The 18,778-nt window shown below is 36.6% G+C and overlaps 2 protein-coding genes across 3 annotated transcripts; one reads left to right on the forward strand and one right to left on the reverse strand.

Annotated features, from left to right (window-relative positions):
* Nucleotides 1-107: 107 nt before the first annotated feature.
* Nucleotides 108-6,057, forward strand: LOC113494285 (nuclear transcription factor Y subunit gamma-like). Its single transcript, XM_026872561.1, has 8 exons — nucleotides 108-353; nucleotides 2,575-2,716; nucleotides 3,106-3,291; nucleotides 3,718-3,852; nucleotides 4,183-4,263; nucleotides 4,561-4,665; nucleotides 4,999-5,109; nucleotides 5,294-6,057. The coding sequence occupies exons 1-8, from the start codon at nucleotides 328-330 to the stop codon at nucleotides 5,369-5,371; spliced, it is 864 nt and encodes a 287-aa protein (XP_026728362.1). The 5' UTR covers nucleotides 108-327; the 3' UTR covers nucleotides 5,372-6,057.
* Nucleotides 6,058-6,340: 283 nt separating this feature from the next.
* Nucleotides 6,341-18,723, reverse strand: LOC113494281 (COP1-interactive protein 1-like). 2 transcript variants are annotated; one of them, XM_026872553.1, is made up of 14 exons: nucleotides 18,289-18,723; nucleotides 17,998-18,201; nucleotides 17,359-17,552; nucleotides 15,809-16,010; nucleotides 15,438-15,536; nucleotides 15,117-15,280; nucleotides 14,481-14,649; nucleotides 13,844-13,912; nucleotides 12,766-12,820; nucleotides 12,293-12,366; nucleotides 8,403-11,886; nucleotides 8,004-8,100; nucleotides 7,772-7,915; nucleotides 6,341-7,414 (listed from the first exon to the last, which is right to left on the reverse strand). In XM_026872553.1, exons 1-14 carry the CDS (start codon nucleotides 18,439-18,441, stop codon nucleotides 7,258-7,260), a joined length of 5,265 nt encoding a protein of 1,754 aa, XP_026728354.1. In that variant the 5' UTR covers nucleotides 18,442-18,723; the 3' UTR covers nucleotides 6,341-7,257. The 2 variants fall into 2 exon arrangements, with proteins under 2 accessions (XP_026728354.1, XP_026728356.1); XM_026872555.1 differs by lacking the exons at nucleotides 17,359-17,552; nucleotides 17,998-18,201; nucleotides 18,289-18,723 and adding an exon at nucleotides 16,124-16,703.
* Nucleotides 18,724-18,778: the final 55 nt, after the last annotated feature.

Consider the following 18,778-nt stretch of genomic DNA (forward strand, 5'->3'; position numbering starts at 1 on the left):
ACAGTCTCATAGAAACAACATGTTTATTGCAAAAATAATAATTTTAGTTGTTGGTCAAATGGTAGTTTTAACGTGTCAGTTAAAGATGGTAACACACCTCAAACGTCAAGCTTGTGACTGGTCATCGGTGGACGAATCGTGGGTCGGGCGCATTTTCAGTAATTGTTGATTGGAGATCTCCAAATATTACACTGATTATTGGTTACTGTGTTTTATTAACTTTGGAAGCGGTTACTGTATTTCTAATCGCGTAAAAACAATAATATTATTTGTTATAAACTCGGTGTAATTTGTGAAAAAGTCGAGGTCGGCGTGTCGCTTGACAAGATGTCCGTGTGTTTCTTTGTGCCTGCGTAAGTTCCTTTTCCGATAATAAATTATAATCTTAGTCAATTTATTTATAAACAAATCGGTAACTTGGCCACTGTTATTACTGCGTTTAATTATGTTAGTAGTATTTGGTTATAAATACGCAGTTGTTCCAAGGTTACAGATATTTTTTGCACATAGTTTAGTGCCCCAGTTTCGCTTGCCCAACGCCACCGTTAGAGCGCAATAAGAACTTTTTATCAAACTCAAGATAAAAATATGACTCTATGTTTAGTCCAAAAATAGAGTAGTTTGCATTTTATTTTCAACTAAACACAAAATATTATGAATAAGATGAATTATTAGCATCACGACGGCGGCTACATTCGAATCGCTGGCAGCGGTGTCAGGATAAAGGATGTTCAAAATTGCAAAACACTGCGATTTTGCAGTTCAATTTGTTTATTCCTATGTACTATACCCTTAAAATGACCCACAAACCAAAAATCTACAACAGCTGTTCTTATCAGTTAAATGTAAAAAAATACCTCTTAGTTATTTATGGTATGTAAATACTCCAAACGAAAAAAAAGAAATATCTTTTATCTTAAACATTTCCTTATTAGCTTACTAAATGGCCTGAAAAAGGACTATAGTTGTTAACGACTTCATACCAAATTTTACCCCGCGCAAACATTGAACCTGAACACGCAAATACATCAAATGTCAGACGGCTAGGCTACTGTGCCGATAGACAAATGCCGAAATTCCGAAGTCCATTAGGGTAGAGGTACCGCCCCTTAGCGAGCGAGCGAGATAGGTAATCATATCAACTCTCCATGTTCGACCACCGCGAACATCTCTCTAGCAATCAGATTCAGATATCTTTATTCTCTCAAAATGTGGTGCAAGAGATGAATACGAAACTAAAAGATCAAAATGGTCTGAATGAAAGTAGAGATAAAAGTAGTCTAACACATTGCTGTAAAATAACAGAACGCCAATTTGATGGAGTTTGTCGAAACAAACGAGCCAATTATATAATAAACTAGCAGTTGCCCGCGATTTCGTTCGCGTGGTTGGAAGATATAAGTTATGACACCTTGGGCTACAATATCGCAATTTTATTACGGAACCCTAATATTTTTGAAATCAATTATAGCCTATGTTCAGCGAGGATAATGTAGCTTCTCAACAGTGAAAATCAAATCGGACCAGTAGTTTCGAAGCCTATTCGTGTCAAACAAACAATCAAATATTTCCTCTTTATAATATCAGTATAGAAGTATAGATCAGCGTTACCCTAATAGCCTAAAACAGTAAAAAATAATATGTCTAACCTCTAAACCTGACTAGTTTTCGACCCAATCAGGCAATCGTAAACTTAGTCTTTGAATTTGAAAACTCGGCAGGGTCGCAGGTCGAGCCAAGTCGTGACTAAAAAATTTAGTAAGCTGTTTTCATCATCATTATCAGCCCATATTCGTCCACTGCTAGACATAGGCCTTCCCAATTGCTATCTATCTACGGCATTTCGCATCCAGCTCCTGCCAGCCATCTTGCGCGCATCATAACTTCACCATGCCTTATCTTGCCGATAATATTTTTTTTTTTAACCTGCTTTATCGAAGGATTACTTCCCTTATACCTGAATTGTCAAAGTAAAAACCTGTAAGCCGTGTTATAAAAAGAGGTATTGACTACGCTCCGGTGCGCTGACTAGCCTACAGTCTACTTCAACTTTTCCTAAAGAAACTATCAAGATAATCAGCAATTTAAATTAAAAACCTAACTTTAAAGTGATACTGTTTTCAGTTAGATATTAGTTACTTTCAATAACATAACACAGCAGCTGTGTACTATCACGAAATCTTAGTAGGTATTGCAACTGCATGGTGTCAAGGAATATTTTAATAACAGATACTGATAAGCAAATAAACACACATTATTCACGTGATTGATATATTAATTTTATTTTGAGAGCATCAATCAGCTTTGCATAATCTGCGATTCAGATCGATTCGATTTAAATTACACTACTTGCCACGCATACCTGAGAGCCTATCGCTGCGATTTAAAGTCAAATAGTTGCCGGTGTGAAAGAGAGATGCCGTTCTAGGCCGTGTATTGCTGTCACGCTTCACAACCGTAATATTTCTTTGCTGAATGACGTAGTGGTAGACCCGTTTTCACCCTTGGGTAGCAACGCAGCGGTCTGCTCGTTTCTCAGTACCTTCAGCGTAGCTTTATAATTATTTCGTACAGTGACCAGACGAGCGGTTCAGTTGCGTCGGAGGACGTCGACGGGGATGTAGTGGGTGAGGAGAGCTCGCCCGCGGAGACCGCACAGCAGAGCCTGCAGCAGTTCTGGCTGAAAGTCACCGAGGACATTAAGAAGGTTAATGCGGTAAGTGGGAGATTATAAAAAAAAAATAGTATGTTAACTTTCACTGTTCCTTGAAAAGCAGCTTTTCGTATTTAATTTCGATTTAAAAGTATTTTATTTCGTTCTTCCATCTCTTCTTGGGCTGGCCATTGTTGATACTTGTCTTTTTTCAACTTTAGTCGGCCGATTTATTCGGTCGCGGACCATTTCATCATTTTAAAAATTAATAGCTTTCATGTTACATATTCTTGCATATCATCCGATAATCCGATTCGACCAGCATCTGCCTAACATTAATAATACAGGCAAATATTTATAAGTCAACCCGAACTTGAAAAGTTGTCCAGTCCCCTCTCGCTATTGAATTGTATGAGGGTCTAATAACATTTTCCTTATACATTTACCACTAGGACGACCTAAAATCGCAAGCTCTGCCCCTCGCTCGCATAAAGAAGATAATGAAATTGGATGAGGAAGTGAAGATGATATCGGCTGAGGCCCCGGTGCTGTTCGCGAAGGCCGCGGAGATCTTCATACACGAGCTGACGCTGCGGGCCTGGTCACACACCGAGGACAACAAGCGGAGGACGCTACAGGTAAAACAGATGAATAGTGAAGAGAAACATCGTGACAACACTTTAGTAAGATTGTGCACTTGTAAAAGAAAAATGCCGTTGTAAGAGTAGTGTGCTGTTTCGCTTCCACAGCTACAAGATTCATACTTAATGGGGTGACTCGTCGTTCGAATTCCGAAAATTAGAATTTGTAATCAACAACTCGCAGTGAGCTAGCTTGGTAGTGACCGATTCTCATTCTTTCCTAATGGGAAGCATTTGCCCAGATGTGTAAAGGTGGTAAAAAAAAGAGAAGAAAGAATGTATGAAGAACCGTCATTTTTTAAGATAAAGCTATGAAAATCAACTATTACATGAGTAAAGCCGTGGGAAACACGCTAGTACAGCCATTCACCTATACAAATGAAATAATTAAATCTCTAATCATATATTCGACAAATATTTCAGCGGAACGACATAGCGATGGCGATAACTAAGTGCGACCAGTTCGACTTCCTGATCGATATCGTGCCGCGCCACGAGGTGAAGCCGCACAAGCCGCGCTACGAGCACCCGCCCAGACCAGCCCCGCAAGTTGAACAGGTAAAGCAAAGATTAAATATGTACCTACCGGCAGATGAGAGCACACTTGGTCAATTTCCTGGGTGTATTCAGCTAGCGAATATATTGATTATAAATTTACACTTAAAAAAAGAGTGCAATAATAGGTTTATCCTTCTTCCAAAAAAAAAGTCAACAAGTTAGTGTTGACCAATAAAATAGGTCAGCTCAAATAGATTCGCTCTCTGTAAATTCGGCATTCAGCTGAAGCCAGTGAGACTGGAAGCCGATTTCACTATGCGGAAGCAGGAATCTGAATGGAATTATAAATTCTATTTGTATAAATCTTTCTCACACATATTGTTTGTACAGTTGGCACAACAGCACCAAGCGACGCTCTCCACCACTGCCCAGCCGCAAATTGTGATACAGCCTTGTGCGCAAGTTGTACAGGTAATTTATACTAATTATATGTAAATCTAGTACTAGTATCAAGCATTTTTTTCAAATGGGCTTATCTCTAGAACTACCAGCCAGAATAAAATTAAACATCACAATCATAGGTAAGATTCCGTAAGATAAGTAAAAAAGGAGATGAAGTAAATGCTATACAGGGATGAGGATGATCAGTTAAGTTCTGATTTCCAGTTATTCCAAATTTTCCGATTAAATGGCAAATCCATCTCAAGCCAACATCGTAGGACAGGACTTGAAAAATAATTAAGTCTAAAATGTGTGATTATGTTCCAGACGTCAGGGGCCTCGGGATCGACGTCCAACAACGTTGTGTCCCAGCAGCCGGTCACTCTGGTGCAGCAGGTGGTCACGCCGTCCGGCGAGCTGCAGCAGTTGCCGGTCAGTACTTGTATTGTTTAGATTGTAATGTAATGCGATACCCGGCTTTTCACAGTTCATAAATTCTACATATTTGGTATTTTAATGACGGAATTAGAAAAATATGAAAAATGTTTCTCATTATAATATAAGCCTTATCTATATATTTTCGTGGTTCAAATAAGCTGTTATTTAGACAGATATCCTCCCAAAATTGCTTAGTATAGAAGATATGTTATATCTAGTCAATGTCGCTCGGATTAATGTAAGAAGTCGACAGAATATTTAGACAAGGATTTTAGATACACAAAGAATATTATTTCTCAGGATTTCAACGCATATTTGTAATTACAGATCCAGCTAACACAAGCGCAGTTGAACATGATCCGTCTACAAGTGCAGAACAATCCGAACCAGCCTATCATCATACAGGCACAGCCGCAACAATCGCCACAGATCATCCAGGTATGACATACAAACCAAGGAATATCTCTGCAATATACTTAGAATTAAATAACTAGGACTAAAACTCACAGTTAAAATTGTTCCATATTGATTTCTACACGCATTAGGCAAGTCAAGGCAAAAAAAACATAATCTCTATCATAGATCTCATCTTCAATGACTCATTCACAAATTATATTCCCAGGTATCCCAACAAGCGCAGCACCAGCCCCAGCAGCAGGTTTTCCTGGCGCAAGTGGCTACAACCCAAGAGGATTCCTAGTGCGAGGACACCGACACCCAGGGTGAATCGGACTAACTTTACACAGTGATACTACAGTGCTTTAGTCACTAAGCGGATACAAAGTGATGTGACTCAATGTGTAGTTTATAAAGTGGGTGCTGTGTAAACAATTTGATAAATATAACCTGTGGTGTCCATTGATTGAACAATTTGACGTAATAGAAATGACCTATGGTGACTAGGATTAAAATTATGGCTAAAACAATATGAACTGTTTAGGTAAATTAGGATACTATATAGTTATGGTAAATAGTGTTAGTTAAATAATTATATTGTACTAAATTGTTTAAAAATCAAAGGTTATGGAGATATACAAATACATTTATGATTTTTGGCTGCCATTAATGCGCCATCTAGCAGGATCATTTTACTGGAAGACTGTCAGTCTGTTATTTTTGTAAAGAAAGCTCTTATTTAATATTGTAATTAAGTCAGTGTCAGGTTGTGCGTTTCTGACAAAACACGCAGTAGAAAATATAAGTGAAACGACATTATAACTTTAATATGGCAAAGTCTATAGATATTTTTGTGGCGTAGGTATCAGGAGAGCTTATTTTGTTATTTAATGTGATGATTACAAATTACAAAAGTAAAATAACTTTTTACCATGTGATCGAGAGGGACGGCTCTATTGGTACTCAATATTGTGATGTCACAAAAAAAAAGTTGCTTAATCATTGCAGATTGTTTAATAAAATAAGCCAAATCAATTAATAGTACAGTTAGTTTTATTGTTGAGAGACAATATTGTTATGAAATCTATATACAATCTTTAGTCCTAGCAAAAATCTATAAATAGAGCACTCTATTTTAAGTTATTGGTAATCAGTTTAGATTTTAGAATATTTCTAATTAAGGAAATCCTGAAGTTAATATCAAGATAATAAGTGATAAATGTTGGTTGTTATTTAGGTATATTTCGAATAAGTTGTTAAATAAAACAAAATACCATAAAAAAAAGTATTTAATTTAATTTGAAAACATCATAACTGAAAAGTGCATACCTTATTTGATATGAATTACTTACATATAAATAGAAAACAATTGTAACAAACAATCACCGTTAACACTTCATAAAATTAACAGAATTAAACATTTATAAAATTAACAAATTACAACGAATGTAATGATTTAACTATATTCACGCGCTTTTCTCACAACATGGAAATAAGAATAAGGATGCTTTTCCTCTGACTGGAGCCTAATTTGGCTAATCAATGTAATGATTTGGATGATGCTTGTAATATGGTGTGGATATTGTACATTAACAAAGTCTACTCCCGGTATCAAGGCGTCTTCCACGCAGTGTATCTTAAGTCAAATGTGCCAAAATACAGACTTTTACGAATAAAGTCGACCTATTTCAGAATTCAATGTGGATATATTCAAACAATTTAATGTATGTTAGGTATTGAAAAAAACTATACAAATGTATTGTAATACCTACACATAGCTAGAACCGACGGCCTGTTTCCAAGTGAAGTGAGTAAAGACGAAAATAATAAAAATAAAATTAAAGAAACTTATAATCGTACATAAATGACAAATATATTACATATTTGACAACAAATACGTATCAAATTACGCGAATGACTTGAAACTTAACGGTAACTTGAAACAAAATTAAGTTACTTTTATTAACTCGGCGAGTGTGTATCATGGAGCAGATGCTCAATATGGTGGTATGGTATTACCTATCTTCCAAATCGACGCGAAAACATCGTTTTTCTTCAACCAAATATAATTGTGACTGTGATATCGCAAAAAAATCGTTACCTTGTCCATTTTAATGCTTTTGTGGGTTGGGTAACACCATCGTCGATAAGTGATATATAAGTATATATATATATACAAGTGTCACATATCTAAGAGTGCCCCTGTTTCTCCATGTGCTCGACCACGGCCTGGACATCTTCCCTCAACAGCTGCACCATGACTCGCTTCTGCTTGCAGTCTTCTCGGATCAGTTCCGAAGTCCGCTCTTTTAGTATCTTCATGAAATCACCGTCTAACTCTTGTGATCTGGAGACAAACATTACCAAATAAATTTCATACGGTATAGTTTTATAATGAATTTATCACGGTTATTGCTCGAGGTTTACCGACTAGTTTCGGAACCTACTAGATTCCTTCCTAGTGCTGAAGTCTCGGCAAGGATCGTGTCATTTTTAGTTATCTGTACTGTTTCGCCAGGACGATGCCAAGCAAGATTGGGCTGCACCCCGTATTGCCCACCCACTTCCACAACACGCTGTCACTTTTTTTATAATAAATAGAGTACATCGTACGGTCCTTATGTATCTCACTGCGCTAAGTAGGTACTATAATATTATGTACCTACTGGAACAACGCCTCAGAAAAAGGGTTATACTTAGTTACCTTTTATCTAGATCAGCAAACTTTTCGTCCATCATCTTGACCACTCCGGTGAGTATGTCTGACGCGAGCTGCTTGTACATGCCGCGCCGCTGTTCCTTCAAATCGCTCAAGTGTTTCTGTGCGTCCACGAATAAGTGGGCGAATCTGAAAACGTAGAAATATAAATGAATGAAGTTGAAGAAGCACTCGCTCTGCATATAAGGCAAAAATAAATAAGAAAAGGTATGCATACTTCTTGCTAGTATTCCTGTGTATCTCCACAAGCGTGGTATCTAACTTCTCCATAACATTCTGCACACTGTGACGGTATGAGGCAGTGATTTCTTCAGCTAAAAAATAATAATTCATTAGAATAATTGTAAAAATTGGTTGGCGCTCTTCGGGGGAGGCCTACGTTCAGCAGTGGACGGCAATAGGCTGAGATGATGATGATGAATTGTAAAAAGACGTAACCGCAAATATGTAAGCGTAGCAAAAAATTGCTTCAAAAATTATGGTACAGGCACTTTCATGTAGTTAGTACGGCTTTTCTAACAGATCTTTGCTGTAAATCTTAGCATAGGCTATAACAGCTTCACTGGACTACACTATGATAATGCAAAATTGACCTAAAATCTGAGTAATTACTGACCTCTGCTGCCGGTCGGCTCGATCCTCTTGAACCAGTCGTCCACACTGGACACGGTGACTCCACTGCTCGACAGAAACTCATTATTATTCACTTCCACCCTCTTCCTCTTGCTATCATCTCTCTCATCAACAGATTTCCTCTTCAACCTTCTAGAATCATCTATTTTTGTAGACGTACTGTATTTTGAAAGACTCGATACGGAATCGATTGATTTTGTTCGTTTTTGTTCAGCAAAATCGATCGGTTTCGCGGTAGTCCGCTTTTTGGGAGCTTCGGGGAGCTTTGGAGAGTAGATTTTTGGTTCTTGAACTTTCTTTTTCGATAGAGTATGTATTATTTCTTTCATATATTCTTCATCGTCTGACAAAGTCGATTCGGATTGTTTATCAGCATTCGATATTAAATCATCAAATAATTTAATAGGAGATATTAACGAAGTTTGCTTTTTTACTTTTTTTGGTTTTTCAGTTTTCTTAGCTTCAATTTTAGTTTTCTTAAGTCTTTGATCTTTAGCTTGAATACTGCAATCAGAATCGGAATCATCGTATTTCTTGGACCGACTTTGCGACTTAGAATTACTATCATTATGTAATGATTTCTCTTTACTATTGGGTTTAGTAACATTTTCAATTTGTTTAACAGATTTAGCACTTGCGTAGGACTCATCGGAATCTGAGGTACGTCTTGAAGGCAGCCAACGACTAATATCTTCGGGGGATAGCCGTTTTATGGAAACGACTGGAGAGGGGGACCTGACGATACTTTCATTTTTATTCGAACTAGAGTCCCTATTATGAGATTCATTCATGTTCTTGGTAAGTTTGTTAAAGTAGTCCTTCATGGAGTGATCTAGGTCGTCGACTTCTAAGTTTCGCGGTTCGAGCCTCTCTCCTATTAACTTCGGGCTGGGTGGAGCCTCCTCTAACTCCCCATGCCCTGTTATCCCTACAGTCTCTATAGATCGTTCAGATTTCACATCAGAAATTTCGAGCATAGTTATAACATCTACGTTTTCTTTATTAGAAGTATTTGATGTTGTTTTCCGTTCCTTTTTGATAGTTTTCGCTTTTGTGTTTGTATTTTTTTTAATTTTAGTATTCTTTCCTTTTTTAGTTTTATTTTTGTCTAACTGTTCAATTATTTCCTCAGTGACATCTACGGTTGTACTAAAATTGATTCTATCTATCTCTGAGAGTAAGTTCTGTGTAGTATTAGAGTCGTTACCGTACTTTTCTGGGCCTTCTTGGTATATTTTCTTGAATTTATCGACCATAGTGGATGAGAGTTCGTTGACCTCATCATGTTTCTCAACCTCTGGCTCTACTAACAAACCAGGCAAAGGACTTTCAGTTCTATCATCATCAAAGTTCTTAACAACTTCTACGACCGCTTTAGTTAATATTTTCCTTGAATTTTTCGCTTCATTTTCAGTCTTAACGTTCTTCCTTCCTTTTTTCTTCAGACTACTCTCAGTCGTTTTACCTTGCTCGTCCATTGCTTCCATTTCCGGACGTTTTTGAACGAAATCTGGATCTTCAACAACCGTTTTACTTTTCTCGACTACCATAGATGAATTCAGGATATCTTTATCTTTAGCTTTTCGTAATCTCTCATCAATAAGCTCATTTCTTTCGACACTAACCTTCTTTTTAGTTCTAGGTTTTCTATTAACCTTCCGTTTAACTTTATTGCTTTCATCTGAGGACCTGTAGTCGGTGTAATCTATACGTTTGACAGCCCGTCTGCGTCGGGACGCTGTGGAATCGATACTCGCAACCGTCGTAGTACTATTCCTTTTAGATATATCTATCTTCTTTTCTTTGAAGTCATCGTCGCTGTCACTTGTGAAGTTGTAGATATCGACTTCAAAGGTGTTATCTGCGAGTTTAACTTTCTCGTTGTTGGCTGAGTCCTTCACTTTGTCGAATATATCGTTCAGTTTCTTAGTTCTTGGGGACGGTGTTCTAGATTTCTTATTGCGTCTAGTTCGCGGTAATCTGATTTTCTTCTGACGTTCCTTTTCTATATCTTTGTAACACGTTGCTGTTGTTTTTGGCGTTTTCTTCACCTTTATGGTGGATTGCGGTAGCTCCTCTGGGATATAAGAATCTTCAGCTAATTGTTCGTCTTTCGGTGAGTAAAGTTTACGTTTTCGTCGCACCTGTGGCGTTGTTAGGTCTGCATCGTTAGGTATATCTTTTGGCTTTTCAACGCTTGTCGATGCTACATCGGGACAGAAAACCTCGCTTATTTCTTTATTCGTTATTATTTCTTTTGGTTCATTAATAATGTGATCTACAGTTTTCTCCGCAGCACTTTCTAAGCCCGCATCTTCTATAATAGTCGACATTTTAAACGTCGGTTCCAATTCAAGTTTGTTCTTACGTTTCGCGGCACGAGTTTTACCTTTTTTAGCCGCTTTATATTTCAATTTAATAGGTTTCTTCTTACTTGCAGTATCTTTTGTAGATTCAATATCCTGTATAGTGTTCATAATATCTTTTAATGGCATATTCTCTTCAGGATCCGCAGTTATTTCATCTTCGTTTAAATACTTAGTGCATTTATCGAACACATCACAAACTTTATCGACCATACTATTCAGGCATTCTATAACCTCAATATTATTGAAATCGTACGTCACAATATTCTCTTCTACTTCATCAATCAATTCGAAACCGTCAACGAAGTCACTGGCTTCAGAACTAGTCTCATTTATTTTTTTGGCAAGAGTTGGACTAATAATGATTTCGCGAGTTTCCTTATTCTCAGTGAAGTGTTGAGAAAAGAATTCTTCCACGACTTGTTCGTCAAAGGACTGTTTATGTATGGGGTCTGTTTTGGGTGTTCTTCTTATTTTCCTCCTTGTATTAACAAAACAGGGAGTTTCATTGATAGCCTCGGTATTAGACTCGTCTGAAGTCGACGAGAGTACTTTTGACGTGATTTTTTTAACCTTATTTATTTTGACCTCATCAGCGTTAGGAGTATTCTCAATAGCCTCACTATTCTCCTCCAAATCAGACTTCTTTTCTCCCGTATTAATCCCGCTATCAATTCTATCCGTTTTCTCTTTATTTTCTTTAGCTTGCAAGGCTTCATGTACCAACAAATCGACGATATTATCCGGATTATAGTCCTTGCTTTTCGATAGCCGTTCCACTGTATCATTTATGATAGAATCGTCTGTAGAACCGATCGTAGCGACGAGTAAACAACTGGCGGTACTTGCATCTTCGTTTACAGCTGACAGGCGTCTCCCTTTAGACTTTCTAGAACTTTCTGGATCGCTCTGGGACTTTCGGTCCAGTTTATTTAAGTTCTTCTGGCACACGCCGTAAGGTTTGAATTTGAGTGTAGTGTTGTTGCTTTGGTTGTCGGCCTCACTGTATTCTGTCACTATGGATAGCTCGGGGAGCGCACACACGCTTACTGGTTCCTTATCATATTTGTAATGCGGTAAGGCAGCTAGCTTTTCGTGAAGCTGGAATAAATAAATAAAATGAATGACCTCTTTATCTTTAAATGAAAAGAGGATTTCACCAGCAGCGGCTAGTATTTGCTTGCATAGCCGTCTAGATAAAAAAGGACTGCCCCACGAGTATTTTTTTTAATCTAACCTGGTATGTCCCACAGTTGGACAAAAAGCCTCTGGAAAATCCCTACTCCAAACTCAACCCACTCTTTGGGTTCAAAATCCTATCATAATTTGATTCAATTTATACAAAACTGTGAAGATATAAATGCCACTGTCTATTCTGTAAGCTTTGTGTGGTATACTATACAACATGTTTGTGTTTTTATCGTGGTCTACTGTTACTCTGAGCGCATGCTTTGACTGCTTCACCGAGCGTTTTGGCAAACCCCCAGGCATAGTCTTTACCACTTACCTGTGCTAACGAGCTAGTAGATGCTGTAGACGGTGACATACAAGCGAGGTTCTGACGAGATTTCACTATGTATCCTGAGAACATTATTTCTTATTATTACATAGGTAAACGTAGCTATAATATACATAGTCAGACATAATGAATACTGCATAATACAGTGTTCATACAAAATATATATTTTTACTAATATTATCACATGAAATTCAACTTTAAATAACTTTATAGAATGAATTCTATTACTTGCTGTAATAATAAAATATATAAAATTCATATGTTAGTTAGTACCAAAACAGGTTAAATGTATCCTAACAAGAAAACCAGTTATGATTATATAAGCTTGTATATCCTAAACCGTCTTTGTAGTGTTATGCAGATCTTGATTACCTACACATTAATCGAGATAAACTATTTTTTTTTTGTATTTATTTGATACAACAATAATAAATAATAATATTTTAACAACAAATAAATACCTGAATGTGTACGTCGTTTCACTTCAACTGGGTGCGAAAACCTAGAGTCTTGCTCCTGAACAAAATACGATTATATTAAAAAATATCCCCAACTACCCTCACTCTTAGAAATTTGACAACTTAAATACACATTTCGGAAGTTTATTATTAACAGCTGTCAACAATACGGCAACAGTCACATATGTATTGATGTCTAGTAAAATCTGATGCGTTTTTACGTCATTTAAGACGGTGTTTTTATGTTATTGTATTATTATAAAAATTTATAAGTAATATATGTATTTGTAAATGCAGATTTATGCACCCCTTTCGTCGGAAGTCTATAGAGTTTATCCTAAATAATAGCAACGAAGCGTCCCAATTAGTTATAAGATAACGATATAAGATATAATCGTGCGTCATTGCATAAGAATCGGCTTGATTTACCTCGATAAGGAATACTTAAATAATCTAAATATACTCCGTTTGACGTAAATAGCAGGTGCACTCGACTATTATCGTGAGGAAGTTTAGTATCCTTTGACTTGTTTTTTTGTACTTATATGACTCAATCTGAATTATATGGAATGGTTTTGACGTAAATGCTAACTTTCTCTTTAAGTTAACGCTGTAACTATGTTTGAGAAAGAAATAACTTAAAGCGTAGTGCTTTAAGTAGGCAGTTTCCAAAAGGTCAATAGTATATAGCAAAATTATAATGTATGTTTTTTCTCGGTGCATCACTAATGCTTGTTCTAATTCCGGCTGCTTTGTGCATGGGCGTAACATATTTGTTTAAAACCAAGCAAAGCACGACTGAATAGTCCAGTCGAATTTAAACATTTGAACGTAATGGCGGTCACCCGGTAACCGACAAAAATACATATTTTATAATTTGACGATCAATGTGTTAACTTTAAAGAACAGAATCGAATTATAAAAGGGGCCACCCCCCACAATAATTTAAACTAGGGTTTTATCCCTAAAAGAGAAATCCGAGCGATTTGAGTCGTCGTTTCAACGTGTCTTCTAAAATAAGTCATAAAATGGAAATACAATCGCATTATACTTTAAGATACAAAGTACATAAATTACTCACAGAATTCTTGTTCACGTGGTCTGTCTTGACCGGCGATAACTCCAAACTCTTATCTAAATCCAAAAGTCTCTGAAATATTCAAAATCAAAAAAAAAAAAAATAGACCGTTTTCCAGGCAATTTAAAAACGTCACAGTAGCAACTCAAGGTATTTTGTTATTGTAAGAATTGTTTTGATTGTAGATAGGAAGCCAACCGTTCAAAACTATTTGTTTTATTATTCGCCGACAGATAACAGAATTGTTCAGGTATCGGCAAATAACTAGAACCGGTGATATGACGCCATCAAGCAGAACATAAAAAATATAAGTACATCAATGCTTTAGTTTTGATTTTATCTTTATTTTAATCTTATTTTTTTTTTAAACCAACCAACCTCAATTATATAAACGGATTTTAATAAAATAAACAAAGCAACCTAAATTGTTTTCTTCGATTGAAGTCGATCAGATTTTTTTTAAATTTTTATTTTAAGTCATATGTAAAAGCATTTTAGCGTATTGACGATAGCATATCGCATGTCTTTCTCGAGTCTCCAGTCCTTACAAAATACATGGTGTGTGTATGTTTGCATCGCATCGGTTCGAAAGTTGTTCGAAAAGATATAAGTAAGCCATCAGTCATCAGTATGAACCCACCTGATACTTTTCATCGAAGACGTTCCTGAGCGCGGCGTCGAGTTTGGTGACGTCACAGCGCGAGGCGAGGTGCGCGGTGACGTCACAGGCCGCGAGCGGGCGCGCGAGCGGGGCGCGCACGCCGGGGGCCGCCAGCAGGCGCAGCGAGACCAGCAGGCGGGACGACTGGCTGCGGGGTAGTGCGGTAGTTACACAAAAACTGTTTATTAGGTTATGAGACTTTAAATCATAGCTCCAGAATAAGGTTGTGTGTGCACTGATGCAAAGAAAATAAGCTACTATAACTACTATAAGGTACTAGCTGTCCCGGCGAACTATGTATCGCCTAACAGTCGATGATAATAATGCAGACAAAAATACATTTTACATGCAACTGATACCTATTTTATCACTGTTTAACCTTCCCTGGAGTACTACGAATATTTCAAGACTAAAATAAGCCAAATGGGTCCAGCCGTTTCGAGTTTTAGCGAAACTATATATACATACGCGATAGTGATGAGTGATATATTAGATAGCGTATGTAAAAATTAATTGTCACACTGCAGCTAGTTCGCATGGAACCAGCCCATTATACAACTATTTTTACAATTAGTAACTTATATAAATATACATATATCAGTTTAAATAACATACATATGCAGCTTAGCGGTCTCCGTGTTGTCCTCGGTGATGACCAGCGTCTCGAAGGTCTTGAGGTTTCCGCAGCCGAAGGCCTCCAGCACTCGCGGGTCCATCAGCACCGTCACACTCCGGTCGGCTGAGTTTATGTCGAGCCACGACTCTTGACGCTCTTCACCCTGGGAAGAGAATTATGCAGAAGAATTATTTTATGCATAATTGTACTTAATTAAGAACTTTCCTTTCAGGGATATTACTAATAGATGGCGTTGTAGAGCAGCATTTAATTAATGTCTTTTGAAGCAATATCTTATTAAGTGTTTTTGAAGTACTTACAGAGATGACGACAACTTTCCCAACAGTTAGCCTTCTGCATACAACTGATGTGATAAGGTTTTGCCTGCCATTGTGTGCGTTCAAGAAATCCCTTGCATCCTGTAGAAAGACCACGAAACTTGGTTAATATTGCGTTCACTGGAATACTAGGTTTTATTTTAGGTAAAGTAAAATGCCTAAAGAGTCTAGATCAATCCATCCAATGACTGAGGCCATCACTAACAGAAGCTCGAATGCTCCAAGCTCGTCGTGGCATCACGAGCCTACAATAGCATGAGGATTATTCCATGAGGATCAAAAACTTTGGTTGTACTCAATACGGAAAACTTAAGAAGACATCAAGTATTTTAAAACTATTTTTCCCCTCTTACCTGAAAGAAGTTAACCCAGGGTCTCTCCAGAAATATCTCCACATCTTTCTCTTCGTACAGCGCTGGCGGGAACCACTTGGCTGCGGATGCAACCCTAAGGTTCCGATCTTGGCGTGGCAGCAGCCATCGGAGTAATGTCTCCATAATGCTGTACTGGGTCGGCAGGTGGCCACAGCTAGCCATGTAGGTTGATAGCTTGACACTATGGAAGAAACATTTGCTGAATGGATAACTGTCTTTTAAAGAGTGTAAGATATATTGACATGTAGGGCACGCTCGATAACTCTACCTACATAATAATCGAAATTAACCAACCTAAATCGAATATCCATGTCTATACGGGAAAGTCTAACGAAACATCCAAAGATTCTTAAAAAACTTAGTATATAAAAATGTTAGCTTCCCAGAAAGAAAAAACTTTAAGGTATTCGTAAGTCTATCCCCTATTAAGTATTATCGGAAACCATGGGCTTTCGCTGGTAACAATATTAACTAAATATAATTTTCAGTGATCGCAGCGTTTATTTCGCCGTGTCCCTATATTGTCTATCTTACGAGTTACGGCCATTATTGTTAACTAACCCAACAACAATACTACAATTGTTTTAAAATATTGTATGGTAAGCTCAAAGTCTAAACGTACAAGGTCGTAAACGGACAAAAAAGTTTGGGAACCCCCGGACACTGCACAAATAAACGCTGTTGTTTACATTGTTGATATGAATGTATAATTTCCTACTACAATCTCAGCTTATCTTCATTTACTACAACGATCGGATTACTTACTATATAATATTATCTAATCACTGATATGACGCTTTTCGGAAGCCCCGACTTCAATAAAAAAGTCATCGATATTTTGGAATACATGGTGATAATATTTGTGAGAGTAAGTACTCTGAGTACTCTCACTAATATTATCACCATTGTATTTATTGTATTAATATGGTTTTTATATCTACTTAGATTAGGGCTTAAAGTAGTATTATAAAAGGGGTGAAAGAGGCTTCTGTAAACTATATTACTATAAGAATTGATAGTAGACCCTCTGTTGGATTTCCTTATAGGCAATATATTTTTTGTTTTAGAGGGGGAATCCTCATGGACAAATGGACACCCACATTTATTTTTTAGAGCCACTACAACATTTCACTTCAATTAGGTAAAGAATAGTTTATATTGACTATTTTTCTTCAGTATTCCTATTTATGACTAAGCTATGACTAACTTTTTCAGGTGGCTGTTCAGAATCATTCATTTATTAGGCATGTTACCTTATCTATTGGTTATTCAAGCATATAACGTTCTCATTATCAGGCCATTGAGACATATTCAAGTGTATTAGTCAGTGTTAAACCCTAAACAGTAAAAACCCTAAGTTAAAATTATGCTGAAATAATTCAATGATAACTAGTTTGCATATTACTCACAATATATTTATAAAGTGTTTTAAGAAATTGTTTTCTATAACTTACTTGTATTACACTTAATATGTAGACGCATTGAAGAGATCTAAAAAAATAAGCATCTTGCAACAAATTTAAACTTACAAGAAGTGTGCAAACTTATTCCGGAGAGCATATCTGATCTCCCGGCTGGACTCGGAGCAGTATAAGTTGAAACAGTGCAGGATCTCATGCCGCTGGGTGGCATCTGGACGGCTGTTAGTGGCCAAGTCTAGCAGGCACTCTGAGGTGTATTCCACTAGGACATTGGGAAGAGAACTGTCTTTGTGACAGATTTCCTGTGAATGTTGAATTATAAGCATAAAAAATATTATTTTATTTGACTATCTTGACAATGTTTGCTCAATAACTTGATATTTTTCTGTTGGAATATTTAAATGCATGCTTATTATGTAAGATTGGTAGAATTGAAAAGTCTATGGAATACCTAATTTTATGGATGGTTTTCAATCTTGCTTGTATTTTAGAGTAACTGCTAAAAGCTTTCAAAACATGAATTTTCCAAGAACATATTGTCCAAGCGTGTGTATTTATGTGCAGAAAAGTATAAATAAATAAGGCTTTATTTAACATAGAACAGTATCCCCTGGGTGTAACTCCTATGTGTATGTTATGACATTCTTCCCATCATACAATTTTTTTTTATAGAGCGCAACTTGCGCAATGAAAATGAAAAAAAAATATAAGCATAATTTTCTTCAAAGTTCCACGTATAAACCTTACCTTAATAAATCTGAGCAATAATTTTAAGAAACTCCACCATTGTAGATTATGCCTCACTAAATGTTTCCTAATAGCATCAAGCCAGTACTGCAGCAGATTCACAAGTTCCTTACTTAGAACTCCCCATGTTTTCGACGTCGGTAAAGTTAACATACGCTCGAATATAAGGCATGCAATACCATTTTCGTCAGTTTTGTTGAAATACTGTAAAATACAATAATTATGCAACATATACAATATAGGAAAATATCAATTATAACGTAGAACTATTAAGCAATTAAAATCAAGCACCTCAATTTCTAACGATCGAATTTTCTTTAGCGCAAGAACAGCCGACAAATTCAATTGTATTTTTGAAGTTCTACATTTTTCAGCAGCATCTTGAGTAATTGATATGTATTCATTCAAACTATGAACACTTTTTAATAACTTTCCGATATCCATTTTAAAGATATTGGAATTCTAGTTATTCCATTAGGAATAAATATTTTTACCAGAAATTGCCGCGAGGCGCGAAACAATTTGAAAAGACGCTTATTTTCCGAATTGACGGCATGTTTTGTTAGTTTGGCATTTCCGGTTAGGGTGTGTTTACTCTAGATGTAATGTTAAAACTATAATATAAAAATGTATTCGATATCCCCATTACGAAAGATTGCTAAGTGTAATAGGGATGATGCTGTTTTCATTCATTTAAAATATTCATATATTTGAAATAATTTTTAAATATGTTTCAAAGTTATGAAATTCGATTAAAAAACTAACCTATTGTAATAAATGC

The sequence above is a fragment of the Trichoplusia ni genome, chromosome 5 (genome assembly GCF_003590095.1).
Source record: "Trichoplusia ni isolate ovarian cell line Hi5 chromosome 5, tn1, whole genome shotgun sequence".
NCBI lineage: Eukaryota > Metazoa > Arthropoda > Insecta > Lepidoptera > Noctuidae > Trichoplusia > Trichoplusia ni.